Source organism: Rhinoderma darwinii, chromosome 6 (genome assembly GCF_050947455.1).
Source record: "Rhinoderma darwinii isolate aRhiDar2 chromosome 6, aRhiDar2.hap1, whole genome shotgun sequence".
Classification (NCBI taxonomy): domain Eukaryota; kingdom Metazoa; phylum Chordata; class Amphibia; order Anura; family Rhinodermatidae; genus Rhinoderma; species Rhinoderma darwinii.
This window is the reverse complement of record NC_134692.1, coordinates 115,597,938-115,625,522: the sequence shown is the minus strand read 5'-3', so window position 1 is coordinate 115,625,522 and position 27,585 is coordinate 115,597,938. Positions and strand designations below refer to the sequence as shown.

At 43.2% G+C, this 27,585-nt stretch overlaps 2 protein-coding genes across 3 annotated transcripts in view; both read right to left on the bottom strand.

Annotated features, from left to right (window-relative positions):
• NTAN1 (N-terminal asparagine amidase) overlaps positions 1 to 4,518 on the bottom strand; it is a 29,012-nt gene extending 24,494 nt beyond the window's left edge. The window contains exons 1-2 of one of the 2 annotated variants that reach the window (XM_075831344.1): positions 4,247 to 4,518; positions 1,719 to 1,821 (exon numbers count right to left, since the gene is read on the bottom strand). In XM_075831344.1, the coding sequence (XP_075687459.1) occupies positions 1,719 to 1,821; positions 4,247 to 4,474 (331 nt within the window). In that variant the 5' untranslated portion in view covers positions 4,475 to 4,518. The remainder of the gene's footprint in view (positions 1 to 1,718; positions 1,822 to 4,246) is intronic. The other variant, XM_075831343.1, reaches the window with a different exon arrangement.
• A 10,575-nt stretch (positions 4,519 to 15,093) lies between these two features.
• The window catches only part of RRN3 (RNA polymerase I transcription factor RRN3), a 42,496-nt gene continuing 30,004 nt past the window's right edge, over positions 15,094 to 27,585 (bottom strand). Inside the window, exons 14-18 of the mRNA XM_075830142.1 lie at positions 26,732 to 26,916; positions 26,171 to 26,279; positions 25,580 to 25,732; positions 20,165 to 20,249; positions 15,094 to 16,548 (exon numbers count right to left, since the gene is read on the bottom strand). Of these exons, the coding sequence (XP_075686257.1) occupies positions 16,387 to 16,548; positions 20,165 to 20,249; positions 25,580 to 25,732; positions 26,171 to 26,279; positions 26,732 to 26,916 (694 nt within the window). The 3' untranslated portion in view covers positions 15,094 to 16,386. The remainder of the gene's footprint in view (positions 16,549 to 20,164; positions 20,250 to 25,579; positions 25,733 to 26,170; positions 26,280 to 26,731; positions 26,917 to 27,585) is intronic.

Below are 27,585 nucleotides of genomic sequence, written 5' to 3'. Positions count from 1 at the left end.
AGTTCATTACCACACTAGGGCCACATGTGGGATATTTCTAAAAACTGCAGAATCTGGGCAATAAATATTGAGTTGCATTTCTCTGGTAAAAACTTCTGTGTTACAAAAAAAATAGAATAAAAATGAATTTCTGCAAAAAAAAAATGAAATTTGAAAATTTCACCTATACGTTGCTTTAATTCCTGTGAAACGTTTAAAGGGTTAAGAAACTTTCTAAATGCTGTTTTGAATACTTTGAGGGGTGAAGATTTTAAAATGGGGTGACTTTTTGGCGGTTTCTAATATATAAGGCCCTAAAAGCCGCTTCACAACTGAACTGGCCCCTGTAAAAATAGCCTTTTGAAATTTTCTTGAAAATGTGAGAAATTGCTGCTAAAGTTCTAAGCCTTGTAACGTCCTAGAAAAATAAAAGGATGTTCAAAAAACGATGCCAATCTAAAGTAGACATATGGGGGATGTTAATTAGCAACAATTTTGTGTGGTATAACTGCCTGTCTTACAAGCAGATACATTTACATTTAGAAAAATGCAAATTTTTGCAATTTTTCACCAAATTTTGGTGTTTTTCACTGGTAAATATTGAATTTATCGACCACATTTTTCCACTATCATAAAGTCCAATGTGTCACGAGAAAACAATCTCAGAATCACTTTGATAGGTAAAAGCGTTCCGGAGTTATTACCACATAAAGTGAAATATGTCAGATTTGAAAAAATGGGTCTGGTCCTGAAGGCCAAAATGAGCTTGGTCCTGAAGGGGTTAAGGGTATGTTCACACGCAGAGTAAAAAACGTCTCAAAATATGGAGCTGTTTTCAAGAGAAAACAGCTCCTGATTTTCAGACGTTTTTTGTGCCACTCGCGATTTTCGCGGCATTTTTTACGGCTGATTTTGGAGCTTTTTTTTTTTTACTAGAGTCTATGGAAAACAGCTCCAAGAAGTGTCCTGCACTTCTTTTTCGCTGCCGTTTTTTTACGCGTAAAAAAACGCTCCGTCAAAACAGAACGCCGTTTTCCCATTGAAATCAATGGGCAGATGTTTGGAGACTGAAAATAGGCCGTGTGAATATACCCTAAGAGGCATGGACTCGCGGGACAGGGATATAATATTACCACTTTACAAGGTATTAGTGCGGCCTCATCTAGAATATGCAGTTCAGTTCTGGGCTCCAGTTCATAGAAAGGATGCCCTGGAGTTAGAAAAAATACAAAAGAAGAGCAACGAAGCTAATAAGGGGCATGGAGAATCTAAGTTATGAGGAAAGATTGAAAGAATTAAACCTATTTAGCCTTGAAAAAAGACGACTAAGGGGGGACATGATTAACTTATATAAATATATGAATGGCACATACAAAAAATTGTTCCATGTAAAATCCCCTCAAAAAACAAGGGGGCACTCCCTCCGTCCGTCTGGAAAAAGAAAGGTTCAAGCTGCAGAGGCGACAAGCCTTCTTTACCGTGAGAACTGTGAATTTATGGAATAGCCTACCACAGGAGCCGTCACAGCAGGGACAGGACATGGCTTTAAAAAAGGGTTAGATAATTTCCTAGAACAAAAAAATATTAGCTCCTATGTGTAGAAATGTTTTCCTTCCCTTTTCCCATCGCTTGGTTGAACTTGATGGACATGTGTCTTTTTTTCAACCGTACTAACTATGTAACACTCATGTAACGGTACACTTATTGCGAGTAGGGTAACTATATAGAATCCTACGTACTGTCCTCCGGTATTGTTGCAGCCAGCTCCCGTTGTTGCACATACAGAAAACCATTAGATCCGACAACCTGTGTGGGTTGGCTTGTTAATTTTCGGGCTCGTTCCTATTGGTCAGAAATGTACAATACGCATTAACATTGTACCAACATTATTACAAACAAAAAAACTTTTGGAAACGGTTTAGAATAACTTATAAACTATGTCGGATATATATACATTTTTATTACACAGTTAAAGTAAAGCTCTGGGCCAGCGGTCACAATAACGTCTCTACACGCGTTCCCCTAATAGCCAATGCGTGCATCTCATGGGCACAAGACACTTCATCTGTCATTGCACAGATTAGCCACTGGATCTGGGAGAGGTGCCAGATACAACGCATTGTACAAACACGGACATACTATAACAAGGATGAGATAGGCTAGGCACAACCAATACCCACTAACAACCCTTAGGCTGGATTCACACATGGTGTATTTGATTGCAGATTTTTGAGCCAAAGACAGAAGTGTATACAGGAGGAAGAAGTTGAAGTTCTTACTTTATATTTCCCATTCATTTTGAAACCACTTCTGACTCGTTCACAAATCTGCAACAAATGTGTGAATGCAGCCTTAGGGCTTGTCCACACGTAACGGAATTGCTGCAGCAATTCCGCTGAAAGCAGCAGACTTTCCGCTGCGGCAAAAACGAACCATTTCCTGCATTTTTGACTGCAGAGAATGCTGCGTATTTTGCGGCATTTTTCACAATGCTGCGAGATGGGGACAGCTGCAGGAATTGACATGCTACGGTCCAAAAAGTTAGTTTCTGGCAGGAGATTATAACTGGACTGATACTTTAAAGGGATCCGGTCATCGCCTTTATGGTGCCCCCAGAGAGGAGTAGTAGTAGTGACAGATACTCTGATTTCAGCGGTCCGTCACTTATGAGAACTTACAGTTTAGCCCTGTTCACATCATCATCATGTTTTAGTCCTAGGTTTAGCGTGTACGTTGGTAAAGCTCCCTATAAACACGCTGAACCTGTCCATAGAGCTCCATTAGCCCGACGGAGTCTAAACTAATGAGTGTCCTTTTGGCATCCATCGGGCTGGTATAAATCGGTATACCTTTTTTTTGTAGGATGGAATAACATAGTATACTACGCTATTACATGGGAGCCTATGTGTGACGGATGCCACTGTATGGCATCCATCATAGGTATACGTTAAAGGTATACCTGGTGGAGCTTTCCTAGGGATGGGATCCACGGAAAGCATCAGGTGGCACTCTGGAAATTTCCAGCCCTGGGGAAGCCCCTCACATCACTGTCCATGTATGGACAGAGATGTCAGGGGCTTTTAACTACAGTGTCCCCGGCCATCTATAGCCCTCTGGTCTAGGACTTCCGGACTGGAGAAGCCCCTGGCGTTACTCTCAATGTATGGAAAGTGACGCCAGCGGCTCATCTAGGAGTGGAACCCCAGCCAGAGCATTGCCGACACTCTGGCCGGGGATTCTCGCATTACAAAGGCCCCGATATTACTGTCCATATATGGACAGTGACGTCAAGGGCTTTCCCAAGATATGAGAGCCCGGCCAGAGCACTTGTGATGCTCAGGCTGGGGACTCCATAGTTCAAAGCCCCTTACATCACTGTCCATATATGGACGGTGACATCAGGGGTTTCCACAGGCTCAGCACTTAAAGTAGTGCTGTGCCCAGAGAGTTTAGGCAATGTATCCCACTGCATGCCTATACAGTGGGATACGTCGGTGCTTTCCATCTGAGGTATACGCCGGGACTCCTCCTGACGTATACCTCCGACGGAAGGAAAATAACGTGATGTGCACAGGGCTTTAAATGTTGCAGCACTCGCAATGCACTGTGAGGAAGGATCCGGCGTATTCATGAGCTGCCGATCCCCCCGCCGCTTATTGACAACTTCCCCATATTACTATGCGAGAAATTTGTCAATCATGAATACGCTATACTCCCTGCTCACAGCTTGAAACGAGAGTTGCAACGTTTAACTAGCTGCAAGTTCTCCAAAATGACATAACTATCATATATAAGTGACACTGAAATCAGAGCGTCCGTCACTAATTTATGCTGCCCTCAGACGGGTTCCCTTGAAGTATTTTACCTCCACATGTTTAAAAGGGACAGCGGGAGACGCAGCCGGTACGAAGGCAAATGTGAAAAGTTTCTATTCATCTTAATAGGGGTTTTGCAGTGGCAATCGGCATTGTACAATTGTCTCAGCAAATGGACCACCAATTATTTTCTCTATTGACTTCAATGGGAAAAATAAAAAATTGGTTCGGCCTCAGACCATGCTATTCTGCCATGGAAGATCATGCATTGAAATCAATGGGGATGGTGACGGAAACATTTCTCCACGTTACACTCCTTCCAAGTATAACATTGTCAGAAACCCCCTTTATATACAGCAGAAGCCCAAGACAGGTGCAGGAATCTCCTTCACTATAGCGAAAAGCAGCGTCATCTATGAGCCCCTCCTCATACACACGGTGCGGCCTCTCACCTCCAGCTGAGGACACGTCTGCAGTATCCGGGTAGCGGGCAGGCTGACGTCGAGCCTCCGGCTGTCAATGAGCAGAGGCATGACTGGAAAACTCTCAACGCCTGCTGCCAAACTTCCTCTACAATGGCTGTCAAGCCAAGGCAGCCGCGCTGTGCAAACTGGGAGTGGTAGTCCCGTGGTGAGTTTGGACCAATAGAGTACTGGAGACAGAACTACAATTACCGGCATTCCTGCTAGTTAACCTGTCGAGATAGTATGCAGCTCCAGTCACGGAAATCGCCGTGGGGATAAACCGAGTGTTGCGGGAGACGGGAGTTCATGATGAGCGTCCGTTCTCTTATTGACTGGTGATAAGCGCAGGCATGGCGGTGCTCTCTATATGAAGTGCCGTCACCGGACTCCTTATTTTCACAGAACCGTGAATATTTGTATTTATTACCCGTGAGGTAAGCGACTTATGAAATTGTTACGACCAGCAGTAAAGCGGACTAGACAGGCGTTCTCCCTGACCCCATAAACATGGCTGTTTCGCTGACATATCTGGCGCCGCTTCTCCTGGTTACAAGGCTTCCATTAGCAGTATCTGGCCTCTAATTTGTTGTAACTCTTTTGCCCGGGCCCCTGCCAGCAGTGCCCCCTGTACTGCCCTGATGGTGGCCCTCTTTGGGTAAACAATTGGTTGGTATGCCTTAAAAATGCACCCTTCAAGATTTTAGGAGGGCTTCTTCCATCCAGCTGAGGAAACGAAACACATCCTGCAATCATTTGTCAGTCAGGAGTTCTGATCCCCATCATCAGACACCTCCCGAGTACTGGGGAAAATGCAGTTCTGTGCCCGCCGTGGCAAATCTCCAACACGGACAAGTGGTGAAAAGCCAGCATCAGTAATACGAGTGACCAAAGCGAATATGCTGCAGGAATGGCACGACAACCCAGACATGGTCCTATTAGGCTGAGTTCACACAGTTTTCTGACGCGGAAACAGCGCCACAAAACTCGTCAAAAACGGCCCGAAAATGCCACCCATTGATTTCAATGGGAGGCGGAGGCATCTTTTTCCCGTGAGTGGTAAAACCGTCTCGCGGGAGAAAGAAGAGACATGCCCTATCTTCGGGCGTTTACGCCTCTGACATCAAAGGGAGGCAAAGAAAGCGTATTTCGGAGTTTTAAGCCCACGGCGCTCAATAGCCGCAGGCAAAAAAACGCAGTGAAAATCAGCGTGCAGGGGGAAGAAAATCTGCCTCTAACTTCCAAATGGAATTTTGAGGCAGAATTTCCGCCTGCAAAAAAACTCAGTGTGAACCCGGCTTTCCGGTATTCAAACATTGCAGTGCGGTTACAAACACATCCAAAAAAAAAACACGTGCGTTTTTATGTATTCTTTGATGCCGCGACATATAACAAAACTAATTTATACAAAGATGCAATCAATGGTTACAGGACCCAATACTGATTATACAATATATGTCTCTCTCCACAATTATCAAGAACGTCTCTTAACCCCCTACCCGCACCAGGACGTAACTGTCTGTCGTTGCGGGAGGTTACTTCCCGCACGAGGACATATAGTTACTGAGTTTTTCCCGGTGCACACTGTCGGCGACAGTGTGCACTAGGAACCGGGAGGTCAGCTGTCACCGACAGCTGACACTCCCCTCTTGCCAGCCAGCGGTCCTTTGCCGCTGATTTCGGCAATTAACCCGTTACATGCGGGGCTCGATTGCGATCTCCGCATGTAGCGGGTTTGTAGCGCATCAGCAGCCCCCATGCAATCGTGGGGGCTTCTGATGGCACCCGGGGGCAAGACAACGGCCCCCAAGTCTGCCATGTATGTCAGCCTATGAGGATCAGCCTCTGCTGATCCTCGTAGACCAACTGTCAGAGTGACTGTGACGTCACACTGACAGTTGGAATACATTACACTACCTAGGTAGTGTAATGTATTCTAGCAGCGATCAGAGCTGCAGGTCAAAAAATGAAAGTGTAAAAAGTAAAAGAAAAGTTAATAAAAATGTTTTATAAAAGTGTAAAAATAAAAGGTTTTGTTTTCCTATAAGGGTATGTTCACACGACCTATTTTCAGACATATACGAGGCGTTTTTTGCCTCGTTTTACGTCTGAAAATACGTCTCAAATACGTTGTCAAACATCTGCCCATTACTTTCTATGGGTATAACACTGTATTGTTCCCACGACGCGTAATTTTACGCGTCGTACGGCAATTACGACGCGTAAAATTACGCCTCGTAAAAAGAAGTGCAGGACACTTCTTTGGACGTTTTTGGAGCTGTTTTCTCATAGACTCCAATGAAAACAGCTCCAAAAACGGACGTAAAAAACGCCGCAAAAACGGTGCGAAAAACGCAGCGAAAAATGCGAGTTGCTCAAAAAACGTCTGAAAAGCAGGGGCGGTTTTCCCTTGAAAACAGCTCTGTATTTTCAGACGTTTTTGGTCACTACGTGTGCACATACCCTAATAAGTCATTTATTATAGGGAAAAAATGAAAACGTTAAAAAAAAGTACACATATTTGGTATCACCGTGTTCGTAACGACCCAAACTATGTTAATTTTTACGCACGGTGAACGCCGCAAACAAAATAAACGGAAAACTGCCAGTATCGCTATTTTTTGGTCACCACCCCTCCCAAGATATAGAATAAAAAAAGTGATCAAAAAGTCGCATTTACCCCAAAATAGTACCAATAAAAACTACAACCCGTCACGCAAAAAACAAGACCTCCCACAGCTTTTTTGACGGAAAAATTAAAAAGTTACGGCTCAGAATAACATGTCTCAGAAAATAAATAATTTTATAGAAACTTAATTTTATTGTGCAAACGCTGCAAAACTTTAAAAAACTATACACATATGGGATCGGCGTAATCGTACCGACCGGCAGAATAAATTAAAACGTAATTTATTGCGCACGGTGAACGCTGTAATAAATAAAGAATTTAAAGCGCCAAAATCGCTGTTTTTTGGTCACCTTAGCTCTAAAAAAAGATCCTGAGGGGCCAAAATGCTCACTATACCCCTAGAAAAATTCCTTGGAGGGGTGTAGATTCCAAAATAGGGTCACTTTTGTGGGGTTTCCACGGTTTTGGTCCCTCCGGGGCGTTGCAAACCCGACATGGCACTGAAAACCAATCCAGCAAAATCTGCGCTCCAAAATCCAAAAGGCGCTCCTTCCCTCCTGAGCCCTGCTGTGGGTCCAAACATCAGTTTACGACCACATATGGGGTATTGCCGTAATCGGGAGAAATAGCTTTATAAATGTTGGGCGGCTTTTTCTCCTTTATTCCTTGTAAAAATGAAAAAATTCTATGTTTCCACAGAAAAATAGGCGATTTTCATCTTCACAGACTAATTCCACTAAATTCTGCAAAAAAAACTGTGGGGTCAAAATGCTAAGTATACCCCTAGAAAAATGCCTTGAGGGGTGTAGTTTTCACTTTTTGGGGGTTTCGACTGTTTAGGTACCACAAGACCTCCTCAAACCTGACAAGGTGCCAAAAATATATTCCTAAAAAAAGGAGGCCCCAAAATCCTCTAGGTGCTCCTTTGCTTCTGAGGCCTGTGTTTCAGTCCATTAGGACACTAGGGCCACATGTTGGATATTTCTAAAATCTGCAGAATCTGGGCAATTAACATTGAGTTGCGTTTCTCTGGTAAAACTTTCTGTGTTACAGATTATTTTTTTATTACAGATGAATTTTGGCAAAAAAAATGAAATTTGTAAATTTCACCTCTACTTTGCATTAATTCCTGTGAAACGCCTAAAGGGTTAAAATACTTTCTGAATGTGGTTTTGAATACTTTGAGGGGTGCAGTTTTCAAAATTGGGTGATTTATTGGGGGATTCTAATATATAAGGCCCTCAAAGCCACTATGGCCTATTGAAATTGTATTGAAAATATAATATGAGAAATTGCTGCTAAAGTTCTAAGCCTCGTAACGTCCTAGAAAAATAAAAGTACGTGAAAAAAAATGATGCAAACATAAAAGTAGACATATGGGGGATGTTAACTAGTAACTATTTTGTGTGGTATTACTATCTGTTTTACAAGCAAATACATTTAAATTTAGAAAAATGCTAATTTTTGCTAAAATTTGAAGTTTTTCACAAATAAATATTGAATTTATCGACCAAATTTTTTCACTAACCTAAAGTACAATATGTCACGAGAAAACAATCTCAGAATCGCTTGGATAGGTAAAAGCGTTCCGGAGTTATTACCACAAAGTGACACATGTCCGATTTGAAAAAATCATCTGTGTCCACAAGGCCAAAATAGGCTGTGTCCTAAAGGGGTTAAAGGGACTGTCACCAGATTATATATTCCCTGTCTCCTAACTAATCTAATAGGCGCTTTTGCTGCTGATAACTAGTGAGATTTGTTGTTGTTTTTAAAAAAAAACAAAAAAAACATTTTCAGTTATGGGCATTTTGCTAAATATGCTAATGTGGCTCTAATAGCAAAATAGGAGGTGACTTTCTTTTCACTCTGGGCGGTGTAATGTTTTCTGTATGACACTGTCCCCCCTTCCCTACCCAGCAACACAGCCTGATCATATAGTATACAGCTTCCGTTCCAGACTATGTATTCAACTGGCGATATCTCCAGTTGTGTCACAGCTAGAACTGGATCCTGATGTGAGGATTAGAATCTCCTCTTTCGTGCGCCACCGCTGTTCTAGGTGGTCCACTGCCCGAGATATGGGTATTTGAAGTGATTCCCCCTCCCCAGCCTCAGTCTCTCACACTGTGTGAAGCCGCTTCATGCTGATAGTACAGCATCAGAGGCTGAGGCGGCTCCACCTCAGGAGAGTCGCTGCTGTTACCTCCCAGTTGTCTAATAAAGGCTCATTTACAGGTTTAGAAAAACGCTCAGAACTTTTTAAATAATAAACATTCTTTAACAGGTTCCCGACCGCTGGCTGTATATATACAGCTGTTACCAACAGCTCTGGGCACTGGGCAGAGTATCAGGGACCAATCTGATGGTCCCTGAACATGTGGTCGCTGTGAAAACCTATCACAGCGACCACATTTGTTTTATTTTGACTTTTCTGGCAGTAAATCTCCTGCCATTTTTCTTCTCCTCAAACATTGTTTCAGTTTGAGGAGAAGAGGAGACTCGGGAGAATTGCTGCCAGAAGAATCCTGTGAAAAAAAATACAGTTACACTCTAAAACATTCTCTGTATAGATAGATTTCTATCTATCTATACAATCTATCCATCTATCTTTTTTTCTATCTCTCTACCTTTCTTTCTTTTATTCTATTAGAATAGGCAGGTAGGGAGTATATAATTATATATATATATATATATATATAATATATATAGCAATAGCGGTTTATTTTTTTGTTAGCGGTAGTGTCGATATATATAGCAGTTAGTTTGTGTGTTTTATTTAAAAAAAAAATAATAATAATTGGTTTAGTTAGTGTTAGTGACGTTATGGCGAGGAAGTGGTTTAGCGCTGAGGAGGCATACGCCATGCTGTGGTCTGAGTCGGAGACCGCATCAGAGATGGCGTCCGAGATGGAACCTGTTTTGGGCAGTGACGATGACAGCGTCACTTCAGGTTCATCTTCAGGGGACGTTGTCCCTGATGCAGTTGAAACTGCAGAACATGAAAGCGCAGGGCCAAGTAGCGCTATAGCACGGGACAGCCTGGTCCCTCCAGTCCAGGCTCTTGTATGGGCACCTGCCCCATCTCTTGGGCCTAGAATCCACGGATTTACTGCCACTCCTGGCATAACCGTGGACAATACAAATTTTGTCCAAATGGATTACTTCCATTTATTTATAACGGACGACATCCTAAATCAGATTGTCCACGAAACAAATTTATATGCCACTCAATATATAAGGCAGAAACCTTCATCCCCCCCCATGCCAGAGATTGGACGCCCACCAATTTGCAGGAATTAAAAAAATTTTTGGGGCTCACCCTAAATATGGGTATTGTCAAAAAGCCCTCCATTAGGTCTTACTGGTCAACAAGACCCGCCCAAGCCACCCCAATATATTCTGCAGTAATGCCCAGGTCTCGTTATGAGACAATAATGAGGTTCCTCCACTTCAACGACAACGCACAGGCCCCCCGAAGTACCGATGCAAACCGGGATCGGTTGTTCAAAATAAGACCGCTAATAAATTCCCTGAATAATTTATTTCTGCAACTCTACACCCCTGAGCAGAATGTAAGTGTGGACGAATCCCTCCTCAACTTCCATGGCAGACTTAGCTTTCGCCAATATCTACCTTCCAAAAGGGCAAGATATGGCGTTAAGCTCTACAAATTGTGTGAAAGCGGGTCAGGATATACCACCACCTTCAGGATTTATGAAGGGCGGGACCGCACAATAAATGTTCCTGGATGCCCCCCTGATCTTTCCACCAGCAGTAAGATCTTGTGGGAGATAATGCAGCCTCTGCTTCACAAGGGGTACCACCTGTACTGTGATAATTTTTATTCGAGTGTGCCCCTGTTTAGGCATTTGCATGCTGCAAGGACTGGGGCATGTGGTACCATGCGCAAAAACCGAATTAGTTTTCCACAGCAATTAGTGGGGAAGCGCATGGTAAAGGGGGACTCCTGTGCTTATGCATCTGAAGAATTGCTGGCGGTCAAGTTCAGGGATCGCAAAGATGTGTATGTGCTAAGCACGATTCATACCGCAGGAACAATAGTAGTGAGGGAAAGAGGGGCAACATCGGACAAGCACATACCAGTGAGCGTGTCCGAATATAACAAGTACATGGGGGGGGGTGGATTTAAGCGACCAGGTTTTACAGCCCTATTTAGTAAAACGCAAAACTAAAACCTGGTACAAAAAAGTGGCCATTTATTTGTTACAGGTGGCCATCCACAACTCATTTGTGCTCTACAAAAAAAACAGAGGCAGAGACACATACCTGGATTTCCAGGAAAAAATAATTGAAGGCCTCATTTTTGATGTTCAGGACACCCGAGAATGCCCCCAGTCTGAGGATGTCACGCGACTGACTGAAAGACACTTCATCAGTCGGATTCCCCCAACAGCAACCAAAAGCAACCCCCAGAAAAAGTGCCGCGTCTGCAGAAAAGACGGGCACCGCAAAGATTCCCGATACTTATGTCCCTCGCAACCAGGCCTGTGCATTGAGCCATGTTTTAAAAAATACCACACTGTTCTGCATTATTAGATTTTAGTTAATTTGTTGAAAATATATTTGCCCTACATTAATTACTTTTTTATTTTTCCCCTGATTTTACTCCAAGGGTGAGGGAGGGAATGGGTGGGGGGTGGATGTCATGTTTGCATGTTCTCTAAAGTTCATCTGCTGGAGAGCTCCATTTGCATAAACCTGCAATTTCTTATTTTAGAAAACCCCAAAAAATAAATTCCCATTATACCCCTAGATGAATATTTTGGGATTTCTGCTTCAAGTGCAGATATTTTGGAAGTGTTATAGAAACTCTGTTGAGTTTTGTAAAACCAGCTTTGAAAAAAAGCGATTTGTGAAATAAGCTTCTTCTATCCTCCGCCCTCCTACATCTCTATGTGATAAGGCACACATATTTGGTATCCCCATGCACGGGAGAAGTGGAAGAATGTGAAATAGGATGAATTTTGTCCATGGTCCATTTTGTGTGTGAATAATGCTGGCATAAACTGACGCATTTGCTAAAAAATTGCTAATTTTATTTTGATCCATCTTATTCAAGAAACTTTCAGAAGAAAACTGGACTGTCTAAAAATATGATAAACCCCTTGAAGAAAACCTTGTGGGGTCTACTTGTGTGAATGAAGTCATTTATGGGGTGTTTCTAATGTTTCAGCAGCATTACGCCCCCCAGAAAACAGTATGCGGCTATAAAATCAAGTGCAGAATTCCTGGACCAAAAAGCCTCCTTTTATGCCAAGCCCTGGCACATGCCCGCACAATGAATAAGGCACACATATTTGGTATCCCCATGCACGGGAGAAGTGGAAGAATGTGAAAGGAGATGAATTTTGTCTGTGGTCCATACTGTGTGTGAAAAATGCTAGCATAAACTGACGCATTTGCTAAATTCTTGCATTTTTTTCCAATTTTGCCCACTTTAGAGAAAAAAATAAAAATGATATATACTGACAAATGCCACTAAAACAAAGCCCTATCTGTCCTTTAAAAAGAGTGTAAAATTCAAAGATGAACTTTATTCACCTGCAGAGTTATAGTCATCTAATAAGCGCATAGCAAAATTGTGAAATTTGCTCTGGTCATTTAGCTGTAAAACAGCCTAGTCCGTAACTGGTTAAAACAAATCACACTAGTTATCAGCAGCAGAGCGCTTATTAGATTAGTTAGAAGAAAGGGAATTGATAAACTGGTGAGTCTCTTTAATATTAACCCCTTCCGACATTTGTCGTAAGTATACATCATGGCAAGCCAGTGCTTCCCGCAAGATGTCGTATACTTACGACAAATGCATGAAATTAGCTTCGATCCCCACTATTAACCCCTTAAATGCAGCCGTCAAAAGCAATCGCTGCATTTAAGGTGTTTGCAGTTCATCAACACCCCAGCAATGAAATGGCCGGGGTGTTGGTCGCTGCAATGGCAACTGGAGGCCTAATAGTGGCCTCCCGATCTGCCTAGCACGGAAAACTTTCAGCCCCCCCCCGGAGGCGTGGCCTGAAAGGATTCCATAGCCGCCGGCTCAGGAGATGAGCCAGCGTCATCAGCTGTATGTTACAGCTGACATCCACCTGTAACGCAGGAACCAGAGCTAGCTCCGATCCCTGCCATTAACCCCTTAGATGCAGCGATCACTGCATCTTTGTGGTTGTTAGCAGATCGGCAGCTGTGCCCTGCAATCGCACAGCTGCTGACTGCTATTATGGCAACAGGAGACCTAACAATGGCCTCCTGTCTGCCATTACGAAAGCCGATTAGGCCCCGCCCAGAGGCAAAGCCTAATTGGCTTGCTGTCAGTGAATGACAGACAGATCTAATACATTGCACTACATAGGTAGTGAAATGTATTAGAAAAAAAATCTGATACTTGGACCTTAAAGCCCCCTAGTGGGACTAAAGAAGTGTAAAAAAAAAGTTGTGAAAAACATAATAAAAGTTTCAAGTAATAAAATAAAACACAATCGCCCTTTTTCTCTTATCAAGTCCTTTATTATTAAAAAAAAATAAAATAAACCATGATGGACTATCAGCTTGCTAGTGTTTAGGCTCCATGCTTCCTATATAAAAGTCTATGGGGAAAGGAGGGGGAGCAAAGAGACCCATATACAGAGACGCTGCTGCAGCTTCCCTGTTCACACAGCGTTTCTTTTGACGTGTATTTCACAGCGTTTTAGGTGCCAAAATACGCATTTAAAAAGGCCGGTCTTAAGGGGATATTCCGGTTACAACAAGTTACCCCCTATCCGTAGGGTAGGTGGTAACTTGCAAATCGGTGGGTGTCAGACAGCTAGGAACTCCGCTGTTTACGAGTGCAGGGGCACCGTACCGCTCGTTTGAACCGAATGGCAGATCGCTCATGCGCCCTCCCGTACCATTCATTCTCTATGGCAGCGCCGGAAAAAGCCGACCGCTGTACTCGGCCATCTCCTGCGTTTCCATAGAGAATGAATGGATCGGCAGTACGCATGAGCGATCTGCGGCTCAGTTAAAACGAGGGGTACAGGACCCCCATTCTCGTAAATGGTGGGGGTCCCAACTGTCTGACACCCACCAATCAGCAAGTTACCCCTTACCATACCGATAGGGGGTAACTTGTTGTAACCGGAATACCCCTTTACGCTGCCCATTGATTTAAATAGGAGTATTTTATTTTTTTACATTACACGTCTAATTAAATGACATGTCGTGTAAAGAATAAACATGTAAATTCTTGGTACGTTTTACGCGTCGTGTATCCCTTTGAATTCAATGGGGGGGCTTAAAACACATTAAAAAAAAAAATATGTCAAAATATATTCAATATATATTTATTCAAAAACAGCTTAAAAGGCGTTTTCCCATAATCATTATCACCTTTCCACAGGATAGGTGATAAATATCTGATCGTGGGGGTCTGATCGGTGGGACCCCTACTGATCACAGGTTTACCTTGCTGTTCCTGAGAGCCCCATAAGAATGAAGTGGTAGTGCGCATGCTTGACCAGCGCTCCATTAATTTCTATGGGGCTGCTGTAGACAGCGCTATGCAGCCCATAGAAATGGATGGAGTGGTGGCTGAGCATGCGCACTACTGCTTCATTCCTATGGGGCTCCGAGGAAAGGCAAGGTAAGCTCGTTATCGGTGGGGGTCTCAGTGGTTGGACCCCCAAGGATCAGATATTTTTCACCTGTCCTGTGGATAGGTGTTAAATGATTATAGGAAAACCCTTTAAATAAATGCATGTGTTTTTGAGGTGGATTACACATCAATTATTTTTCAGCCTCCGTGTGAACATTCTCTCTCACCCCAGTGCTGGATTCTCAGCTACACTGCTGTATGATCTCCATGCTGGTGATATATATATATATATATATATATATATATATATCTCTTTTGAAGTCCTATAGAGAAGCCTACAGGAAAATGGCAGAAGAAAAAACATACCGAGAGCATATTGCTTTGAAGGAAAATACACAAAACGCCACTGATCCCCAATAAATAAAGGTGTATGTATTTCAATATCTACTTAACATCTGGACGCAGCATTTTCTTAGCTAAAAAAACGCCAGAAAATGCACAGCAAAACATTGTGTAGATCCAGGCTAATAGTTAAATCAGATAAAGCGAATCAGGAAACTTTATTATACCCAATTCTTTAAATAAAAACAAAAGAACCAAAAACACACTGAATTCAACGTAATATTTTTTATAACTTCACAAAGTATAGTAAATAAACTGGAAATCAGACATTTCAGCGAGACAATAAAGATATTACTAACAGAATCCTAAAACCACTACACCCAGTTCCACTTACTTGTATCAATGCTGTCAGTGCAGAACTGCAGTGGTGAACATTTAAAAATGCCTCTTTTACCAACACATGAGGAATTCCACTTGTGTTAGTAGAGGAAAGGCTTCATTAATATGGCGCTGGCAACAAACACCATGTTTTAATGGAATTACACTAGAAAACTGGCGGACTTGCATAAGTAAATGTCCCCCCCAATGGGTTCCCAGTCAATTACAGACAGGAGTGTTCGTATTAGGACACAGTAATTCTTGTGTGGATGACTGAAAGACCCCCGTTACATGCAACCACTTCCACCATAGGGCCTGTCAGACCCCACAAATGTTAAGCGTGTCAGATTGATTTCAAGTAAGGCTTAAGTTACATGTGGTGACGATCACTAGATTCTGTAGGAGTTTAATTGTACAACAATTATAGAGTGATAACACAACTGCCTTATAGATATTTGGTAATGATATCTCTGCAGTTATGGACATACTAACCGAAGTTTGCTTAGTGAATTTAAACTTAGCAATAGAACCACAAATAAAACAATGTCTCCACAACGGTAGGTGATCGTTCACAGTACAGGCATAGTAAATCTAACAAAAGAAAATCTAGCCATGGCACAAAGTGCTTCTCCGATCATTAAGGGGAGGCCTATCTGAAAAGTTCAACTTTGCTAGCACACCGCCACCCTTTTCTTTAGGTAATTGACATTATTATACACATTATTATTGCACTGTTAAACGGTGTGTAAGAATATCAGTATAGACGCTCTAGCACGTTAGTAGAAAATAAGATGATTTGATGTATCTGTAGCTAGTCTTAGCAGGACCTTCACACAAAGCCCTCTCGGCGATCTGCAAGTACCATATTGGTTCGATTTCTGACCCATAGGTTCATGATCTATTCACATCACCATTAATGCACTTTGCTATTAAACCATCAATGGTATCAACAACATAATGAACAAGGTTTGGAAAAGCTCCTTAAGACCAACAAGACCATTTCGACCTGTAAAAAACTTGAACAAAAAGGAACTTTCCATAACTATGGCGGTCCATAAATACTGCGGGCCAGCCTTCCCGGCTAACACACAGCTTGTGACACCTTCTGACACCATCACAGTAGTGATGTGTCTCAAGAGGTATTTGCTTGTGGAGAGTGCTTCTGAATTCAAGTGCTTGAAGAACTCAGAACGGCCGCTGTAGAAACTTGAAAGGCGGCGAGCCCGCACTGCTTGCTGGGCTCCTTAGGGAAGAGTCGAAGGAACCTGGTGTTATCCCGACCAAGATGTCATTCTGAGGTGTATCGCCTTTGAGAAAATCATCTTCATCATCTGGGGTGGCACCATGCTTGAAGAAAAATAATGGTTATATATTAGTATATGATATTTATATTCACTAAATCATGGATAATTGAATACCAAAGTCTATGAATGTTATATAATGGGATATAATAATATGTATATATATGTAATGTACCTAAAGAGTGCATCCATTCAATACATTTTCCTTCAGAGTACAGACTTTCAGGAGAGCAGATATGCGGACTGCTCCTAACAGGTATAGCACACAGTTAAAACTAAGCCCTACGTCAAGTCAGGCCTAAAATAAACCCAGGCATGCATCAATGTGAGTCCTTAAAGGGTTATTCCCATCTCAGACATTTATGGCATCTCCACAGGATATGCCGTAAATGTCTGATACATGCGGGTCCTAGCTCTGGGAACTGAACCTATGTCGAAAACTGGATGACCCCCGTTCTCTATATAGATCTGGTTTCAAAAGTGGGACCCGCATCTATCAGACATTAACACTACATCCTTTGGAGATGCCATAAATATCTGAGAAGAAAATAACTCTTTAACCCCTTAATGACCGGGCCTGAAAAGGTCTTAATGGCCAGCTACATTTTTCAATTTTTACCTCTGCATTTCAGCAGCCATAACTTTTTTATTTTTGTCATTGACGTGGCCGTATGAGGCCTTGTTTTATGCGGGAGAAATTGTATTATTATTATTTTTTTTTTTTAAAGTTGAGGTAGAAAAAAATATTTTTACGTCGTGAATATAAAAGCGATTCTCGGCAGTTTTTCTTGTTTATTTTTTATCCCATTCACGTTTCACGCTAAATAACCCCCTAGATTAAATCTTGAGGTCATTACGGTCGTTCAGATACACAATATGTGCAGGTTTTTAGTTTTTATTTAGTGTAGGGGGCAATAAAATATATTTTATGCAAAATAGACTTTTTTTATTTATTTATTTTTGTTATTTATTTTAATCCCATTAGGGATAACTTTATTTTTTTTACTTGTAATGTATTAGCATACTCCTGTATGCTAATACATTATACTGTGTCACTATGACACATGCTGCTGTTAGGGCAGCACATAGTGTGCCCGAACAGCAGGCCTACTGAACAGACAGCCCTGGGATCCTTTGTAGGTCCCCAGGGCTGACTGCAGAGGGATTTACTGATGTTTTATCACGTCACTGGGTCTCCGTTGACTAGAGGCGGGGAGTTCCCTTTGATCTTGCCGCGGTCACGGACCGCGGCGATCAGAGGGTTAAACAGCTGGGGTACGAAGAATGTTTTCCGACTCCCGCTGTATTCGGCAGGCTGCTCTAAGAACAGGAGCTGTAAGTTACAGCTCGTGCTTAGAGGATGAGCTCTCACAGGAGCGCCCATCAGCCTCCTCTACAGCGACGTAGTAAATTCCAGGCTGGCGGCGGCTAATAACTGCCACAGGAGACGTGTGTCCTGCTCTACTCCATGGCTCCCGTATCCAGAATGGCCTGTAGAATGTAATAGGATCCTATAGTGCTGAAGATGGGAGCCTAGGAGACCGGTCAGTACACAGTCTTCTAATGAAGAGTTACTAGCCGCAAGGCAGCACAGACTTTTCACAGTCCGTGCTGCGGTTAGAAAAAAAAAATAAAAACCGCTAACGCAAGTGATTTAGAAAAACGATTATTCTGCACACTCTTGCACTATATTGGTTTCTCTATGTGAGTATAATTGGCGGTACGCTTTAACTTTACACCTACACGGGAGATTTGGACCGTTCTTTTAGAACACCAGTGCTCCGACCACTATAAAATATTGTTTACATTTAAATAAACGGTGCTCCAATGATGGACGTTCATTTTACAGCCCCTTTAATGCTGCGTTTATGGCTTGCGCTCAACGTATATGCTGGGAAAAACTCTTGTTGTAGAACGGTAAACGTAGGCAGTGACCGATACCTAAAAAGTGGCATCCATCACCATAGACTAGAACGGTATCCGTTTAACAGATACGTCTAACACTCATGACCCTTTTCATCATGTTTCCGTTAAACGGATACCATTATAGACTATGGGTGACGGATGCCACTGTTTAGGCATCCATCACTACCTTAGTATAACGGATACGGGAAGCTCCAGTGATGCAGCTGTCCATATATGGAAAGTATTCACTGGAGATTTCTATTACAGGGCTGCAGGCAGCACTAGAATATTAATCCAAACTCCGGGATGGGGAAACACAAGGGGAAGTTATTGTCATGCTGCTGCCTCATACTTGTCCCTGTCCCGACGAGACCTCAGAGGAATGAGCGCCCAGCCGGCCTCCCCGCACCAGAGGGAGAATGGGTGGGCCGACTATTACCCCTTCAAAGCATCCGTTGTTTTACAGATATGTCATCAACTTTCATGACTCAAGCTCTTCCGGGGTAGCCCATGGCGTAACTGTCCATATATGAACATTTACATCATTAGGGCTACCCCAGGGAAGCTCCAGTAAAGTTGCTTCCTGAAGTGAAGAACAAAAGCAAATAGGGACTCTTGCTGCTTTGAAGGGGGGTATAGTAAGACCACCCAGACTCTGGTGCGGGAAGGCCAGAATGCGGGCAGCAACGAGTTTCAGATGGCGTAGGAGATGTGTGCACCCAGGCACACATTCCTCTGAAGTTTTATTGGGGCAACGATGAGTATGAGGCAGCAGCGTGAAATAACTTCCCCTTGTGTTTCCTCCTCCCGATGCTGGGATTAATCACAGTTTTAACTGCGGCCATGTGTCAGGAAGCGTCAAAGATAACTGTCCGCATATGAAAAGTTATCTCACTTGAGTTTCTCGTCGTATCTGTTAAACGGAGGCCATTGACAGATGCCATACAGTGGCATTCGTCGCCCATAGGCTACAATATTTAAAAAAATATATATATATTTACAATATACACTTTTTTTTATTTCTACGACTTTGCTATTCAATTCAGCAAAATAAACTGTACCCCTGACGTATACCGCCTGTTGGTATAATGGGAGTCAATGGGTAGAATTTTTAGATCTAAATTGGTAGCGGAGGTTGTGAATATATAAAACGTAGAAGGCCTATTGATGACTTTTTGCAAGAACATCCAGACTGCAGATTTATCTATAAGAACATACAGGTTATGTGTTCATTTCCTTCTGCTTAATAACCCTTTGATGCACCGGTATGTCATGGTGCCGAGGTGGGGGGGGGGGGGGGGGGGGCGGATTTTTGGAGCGCGATCCATATGCTGTGGGAGTCGGCTGTGTTTTACAGCCGACACCCGGGACTAACAGCCGGCAGCAGCGAGCGCACTGTTCCTGGCTGTTTAACCCCTCAAATGCTGCAGTCAATCGTGACCACAGCATCCGAGGCGTTGAAAAGAGGGGGGCAGCCCCCTCCGACAGCTCATCACCCCCCCCCCCACCGCGCAATGAGATCGGGGGGTGACGATGGTTGTTATGGCAGCCCAGGGGCCTAATGAAGGCCCACAGGGCTGCCTTCACTCTGCCTGTTAAGACGACTAAACTTTGATCTTGCGAGAGAAATAAAAAAAACGCCCCATTGACTGTTCAGGGGGTTATATAATGTCACAGAGTATAAACTATTTTCTATATTTAAAATGCTACAGTACAACAAAGTTACAATTATTGGCATAAATTGTGAAACCATATACCTTAACCGGCTTTTGGGTTCCTTTCATTTCCTCATTATTAAACTCTTCCCATGGCTGATAAATTGGATCTATAAATATCTTACACCTATAAATAAAAAATAAAAAAAGATAAAAAGTTACTGGATAATGGAAGGAAATAAGGAATTTATAGCAGTTTTGTAAACCTATTTGATAATAGTTACCAATATGCTTGTGTGGGAAGGGGTGTATAATCTCGGACAGAATATGGTGGTTACACTGTGCCAAAATAGATCAATGGGCAAAAACAAAATGACATTTTGAGAGCGTGTCCTGATCTGTGGACAGCTGTCACCGTGGCCACGTGTGCTGTCAGAGTTTCTCATCACTGGCCTTTAACCACTTCCAGACCGCCCATAGACTATAAACGTCCAGGCGCTCTGCAATTAACTCTGCAGGGCCGTTCCAGAACATCCTGTTCGCTTGTTTGCCGCTCCCTAGTGGCCTTTAGCTCCGTGATACAGCTGTCCCTAGACAGCTGTATCATGGAACTTTAACCAGAGACCACTCAGCGTGGTCTCCGGTCATGTGATCGTTGTGACAACCGGTCACAACGATCACATTGCGCCGAACAGCAGTGCTTACTCGCCGACTGTGAGGAGCTCTGTGATACAGCTGTCTAGAGACAGCTGATATCACGGAGCTTTCACCCGAAGACTACTCAGTGTTGTCTCCGGTCATGTAATCGCTGTGACAGCGTGTCATAGCGATCACATTGCTCCTCCCAGCAGCGCTTGTGCGCCGACGGTAAGGAGCTCAGCTATGTGAACGCTGTGACAGCTTGTCACAGCGATCACATCCATGCCGACGGTAAGGAGCTCCATGATGCAGCTGTCTAGACCTGTCACAGCGATCACCCGTTGAATCTTCTCCCTCTCTGGCAGACTGCCACAGAGAAGAATAGTGTAATGTGTAAAAAAAACAAAAAACAAACAAACACTTTTTTTTTCCAATACAATTTTTCTCTATAAATAAAATGTGTCTATCTGCAACACGGCGACTTTGCCCATGCACGACACCGGTCGACCAGCCAAAGATAGCTATGTCCCGTAGCCTACAATGCATCTAATAAAAGACACTTGTGAATCGCAGACACACTTGTAGCGGCGGTTCACAGTATTACAGTGTACACTTGAATGGTAGAAGGCTGTAATACTGTGAAGCGCCGCTACAAGTAGGGATGTCACGATACCAGAATTTGGACTTCGATATCGATACTTCATTTAGTATTGCGATTTCGATACCAATTCGATACTTTGCCAACAGTAATAAAAAATAAAAAAAAGTTCTTCCATTGTCTGATGTGAGGTGCTAGGTGTGATGATGAATTTAACCTCCACGTGCCTCACACTAATAGTAATTAACCCCATCATGTTTCTCAGTCATAATGGGTTAATATGTAAGGTACATGTTGGGGTTAATTACTATTAATGTGAGGCACGTGGAGGTTAAATTCATCACACTTCGTGCCCCACAATAAGTGAAAGCAGTTTTTATTTTATTTTTTACTGTGTACACATCATAAATGATGCAAAAAAATTGTTGTGCAGGATATTACGGCCGCGCCAATACTGAATGTATTGAGACTTATTTTAATGTTTATTGTAAAAAAGGTGAATGTGTATTTTTTTTGAATTTAAAATTACTTTGTTTTTACTTTATTTTTTAAACTTTAATGTACTGGCATATATCTATATTACAGTACATTAGCCTGTGTACTGATAGGCATGTCCTACCAACTGCCTGTGTACTAAGTATGCCCTAACAACAGGAAATATGGTAAGACAGCCCTGGGGTCCTTCAATAGACCCTGGGCTGTCTGCCCATATATGGTATGTCCCTCAATCGCGTCACAGGAATTCCCTGTGACGCGATCGAAGGGACATCCCCCTTCTCATTTTCAGTCAGCTGTGATCGCAGCATTCACGGGAATAACGGCGGAGATGAGGTGTCTCTGATCTCCGCCAGCGGGACTGGGGCTGTGTAATACAGCCATTGCCCCGCTCCTGACAGGAAGTGCGTGTGCGGTCAGCATGAGGTGATGCGGCCGGCACTGCACTAATGAGCGGCGGTTCAGGCACTGAAGACAGAACATGGAGGTGTTTTGTAGTGCGCCCGCCATGTTGTCTTCAGTGCCGCCGTTCATTCGTGCAGCGCCAGCCGCATCGCATCATCCGGACGGCGCAAACTTGTCAGGAGCGGGGCAATGACTGTACTACACGGCCGCAGCCCTGCACTCATCTCATGTGTTACTATACTTAGCTGTGCGGCTGCACAGCTAAGTATCGAAATACAGGAAACAGCGGTATCGAACCGTTTGGGGATGCAGAGTATCGAAACCGTATCGAAGTTTCGATGCATCGTGCATCCCTAGCTACAAGTGTGTCCGCGATTCACAGTGTGAACAATAAAGGAAATGAAGGGGAAGCAGCGCTCGTATAAGAACTGTGGTCCCTTCAAAACAGCCGATCGACGGGAGGGTGCCGGTCCCTGACCGATCAGATACTGATGGCCTATCCTGAGGATAGGCCATCAGTTTTTGTGGACTGGGAACGTCACAACATCTGTAATGGTCGTATGGTGTCAGCGAACCAGCTTTGGAAATGTTTTCTCTAAAACCCAGTTTGCGCACCATTCATTGTAAGCGCCACCTTGCGCCCAGCGTGTAAGAAATGCACACATATTTGGTATCGTTGAAGTCGGTAGAAGTTGCCAAATATTCCTGTATTCAGGTGTGTTTACCCAGTGGCCTGCACCAGATGTAAAAAAAACAATCTAAAATCACACATTCACATTTTTTTCAACTTTATTTTCCATTTTTTCTTCCATATTTTTTTTTAAAAGTAAAATCTATCTATTTTTTTTTTACACAATATGGAAGCTCAATATGTTCTGAAAAAAACAAGACCAAATACATGTAGATTTGAAGAGTAATAGAAGGACAATTTGCATTTAAATTGGCACATGGCTAAAACGTGAAAATGGGCCTGGTCAGGAAGGGGGAGGGGGGGTAAAGCTCCTGGTCAGGAAATGGTTAAAGCTCCCTCCACTTTCACTATTAGGGTATGTTCACACGGCAGCCTCCGTTCCGGCTGAAATTACGGAGCTGTTTTCAGGAGAAAACAGCTCCGGAATTTCAGCCGTAATGGCAAGTGCAGGCGTTTTTCGCAGCGTCCATTACGGACGTAATTGGAGCTGTTTTTCCATGGAGTCAAGGGAAAACGGGTCCAATTACGTCTCAAGAAGTGAAAGGCACTTCTTTGACGCGGGCGTCTTTTTTACGCGCCGTCTTTTGACAGCGGCGCGTAAAAAAAAATGACCGTCGGCACAGAACATCGTAAAGCCCATTCAAATAAATGGGCAGATGTGTGCCGACGCTTTGGAGCCGTATTTTCGGACATAATTCGGGGCTAAAACGCCCAAATTACGTCCGTAAATAGGGTGTGTGAACCCAGCCTAAAACGGTTATAGTACAGGAGTGTGCACAATAATAGTTTTTCTAAATAAATTTTATTACCGTTTCTGCTTCTAACAGCAGCACGCAGTCGTCTATAATCCGTGCTGCCGGTGGTTCATTACTCTGCAGTATGAGACAGGGCGTCCTGCTAGTCTCCATAGCTTTCGTACGCAGAAGGGCCGTCAGTGCTGTAGGATTCTACATGCGGGAGCCATAAAAAAAAAAAAAAAGAAAAGAGCAGGACCCCCTATCTCCTAGTGCAGAGTTTTGATCCACCGGCAGCATGGACTATACACAGTCCATGCTGCTGGTGAAAGAGGAAACGGTAATACAAGTTATTTAGGAAAAGCAATTAATGTACACACTCCTGCACTGTAATCGTTTAGGCCTTATTCACACGACAGTGAAAACACGGCTGTTTTCAGAACAATGATGTTCTATGGGTGTATTCACACGGCCATTTTTTTTTTTTTAACGGCCCGTGGATAATAGGACCCCATTGAAGTTACATGTATTGGATCCGTTTTTAACGGCTGTCAATACATGTAAGGGTATGTTCACACGCAAACTCAAAAACGTCTGGAAATCGGGAGCGGTTTTCCCTTGGAAACAGCTCTGTATTTTCAGACGTTTAAGCCACTCGGTTTTCAATAGTCTATGAAAACGGTCTCCAAAAACATCCCAAGTAGTGACCTGCACTTCTTTTACGCAGCTGTTTTTCAAAACGGCCGGCTAAAAAAAGTCCCGTCAGAACAGAGCGCGTTTTTTCCCATTGAAATCAATGGGCAGATGTTTGGAGGCGTTCTGCTTCAGATTTTTCGGCCGTTTACAAAATAGGCCGTGTGAACATACCCTTACAACTGTTAAAAACGGATCTGTAATGGGGATTGGCAAGGGAACTACTAGGCTTTCGGCAGGGCGACAACACATACTCACCGATGCAGCGCCGACCTCTTCAGGTGTAGTCTCTCGTCTTCAAGGGTTCTGCGAAGACGAGCTGCATCGGTGAGTGTCATCGCATCGCCGCAGATCCCATGAAAACTAGAGACCTTACCCGAAGAAGGCAGCGTTGGGAGGTGGGCGGCATCATATCCCGGGAGGTGGGCGGCATCATATCCCGGGAGGTGGGCGGCATCATATCCCGGGAGGTGGGCGGCATCATATCCCGGGAGGTGGGCGGCATCATATCCCGGGAGGTGGGCGGCATCATATCCCGGGAGGTGGGCGGCATCATATACAGAGAGGTGGGCGGCATCATATACAGAGAGGTGGGCGGCATCATATACAGAGAGGTGGGCGGCATCATATACAGAGAGGTGGGCGGCATCATATACAGAGAGGTGGGCGGCATCATATACAGAGAGGTGGGCGACATCATATACAGAGAGGTGGGCGACATCATATACAGAGAGGTGTGCGACATCATATACAGAGAGGTGTGCGACATCATATACAGAGAGGTGTGCGACATCATATACAGGGAGGTGTGCGGCATCATATACAGAGAGGTGTGCGACATCATATACAGGGAGGTGTGCGACATCATATACAGGGAGGTGTGCGGCATCCTATACGGGAGGCGGCGACATCATATACAGGGAGGTGTGCGGCATCATATACAGGGAGGCTGTAAATAGTGTCTAGGTGAACATGTGACCTTCCTTTGGATGTTTTCAGGGGGCTGGAACAGAAAAAGCCTGACCAATGAAATTCATCAGTTTTTTTTTTAACAGCCATGAAAAACGGACAGACTGGAAATGGATGACAGTTTAGAGACGCTGATGAAAAATGGCCATGAAAAACTGACAGTTGATCAGTTTTTAATGGCCATTATTTTCACTGTTGTGTGAATACGGCCTAAGTATAAATCGTATAGAAAACAGAACCGCAGTATGATGTCCTAATACAGAAGACATTATAACCAAATATGTAATACAAACCTTTTCAATAGACAAGGATCAAAAGGAAAGAAGCTGTCCAGTGGATTGGAGCACGTCTGAGCATAGTCACCTCCAGTGCTGCTTCTTACGATTGGGATCATTTGTCGATTGTTGCGCTCGATGATGGTGTAACAAAGCACCAACTGATATTTCCTAAAGAACACAAATGAGACATTAGTACAAAGTCCTATTGCCAGGGCCATAAAAAGCGTAGGCACATGCCACACTGTGAATATAACATCGCATATTATTTCCTAAGGAGGTGGCAAAAGTGAGAGACTGTCAGATAGCTCACGTGCCAAGCAAAAATAATAGAATCCGAAAGCACCCATAAAAAAATAAATAAAATAAAAAAGGTCTGACAGCTGCCATCTAATGTCTATGGACTGCTGGCTCCTATATACAAACGTTGTCCACTGTAGAGAATATTTATGGACAGGATAAATAGACAACACATTTTTAAACCTCCGTGAATACATTTTCATAAACATTCATTCAGTACTTCGCACTTAAGAGTTTTGAAGCGTTCTTGTTCGAGTGAACGCAAAAATTTCAAACACTATATTTCTTTATCTACTAATTTGTACTTGCCGAGTGATTGCGGCAAATAAGTTAACGACCGAAGGAAGACAAATCTTCAGAGGATTAGGCTGACACATTACAATTCTTTCAAAATTCAAGCCTTGCAAGTAGGACAGACCTAATAAAACGCCAAAAAAAATAATATATATTATACACATAGTAAAGGTTTTATTGATTTAGACAAAATATACAGCACCGATTCAACTAATAGATGGAGCTGCAGCCTGCTTAATATGAGCACCAGTTCCTCCTGAAGCAATTGCGGGTCATCTTGATCCCTCTACCAGGATTGTAAAGATTGTGCACATTGGTGTGGAGTCCCCATGGGGGCCCAGTCCCTTTTCACCTTATGAATCGCTGCACTATTCTTGCCAGAAACCTTGTACTTGACTTAATACTCCATTATAAGTCAATGCGTTCTTTCGGTCCTTTGGATCAATCGTATGACGGATTTGGCGGAGCACCATGACACCAGTGTGAACAGAGCCTTATACTGGATTTACACGTGTCGTTTTTCACATGTAATGAGTTTTAAAACGTAAAATACAATCATCAGAGTTAGACACCAACCTTTGCGCATGTTGCCTTCTAAAAGCTGCTTATGACGGAAAATCATGGTATAGAAGACAGCCTGGCAAGTAGCATAGAAGGGCCCATGGAAGGTAACGTCACAGAAAGCCCTACTCCCAGCATCCTGATTATCTATGTAGCCATGGAGCCAGTTCACTAGGAGATCGAGGCAAGCCTTTACCGTCCTGTAATATCAAACACTGGTTAACATGCGAGTCCTAGATTTGATGTATCCCATCTATAGGAATGCATTTCTCAGCAGTCTTTATTGTCACCCGCCAGTCTGAAACGGCTGCTTATAGACGATAGAGGTCCATGACAAAAATGTAGGTAATATAGACTTACGATTTAGTGAGCAAAGGACAAGTCCCACATCTCTGAGCAAAAAGAGCCTAAATGCTTCAAAAGCAAGAAAATAGCAACATGAGCCCCCTTTATGCATCTAGTAAAAGCAATAATTGAATACCCATTAGCTTAGCTTAAGAAGAGGGTTCCTATAGGTAATTTAAAGGTCTCCTTCATTATTTAAGACTCCCTTTAAAGGGGATTCCCCACTCAACTAGATACGTCAAAGAAGTCTGGTTGATGGGAGTCGGGACGGCTGGCACCCCAACGTTCCTGAGATAGTGGTGACTACTCCCTATTCCTGCTAGAGAAGTGGAGAGATACGTAGATATTCTTCAGAACAGGGAGGGCCCTGGTTGAAATGTCATAAAAGTCTATAGTGGGAAGACCCATTTAATCTTAAAGAGACTCTGTCACCACATTATAAGTGTCCTGTCTCCTATATAAGGAGATGGGCGCTGTAATGTAGATGACAGTAATGCTTTTTATTTAAAAAAACGATCTTTTTT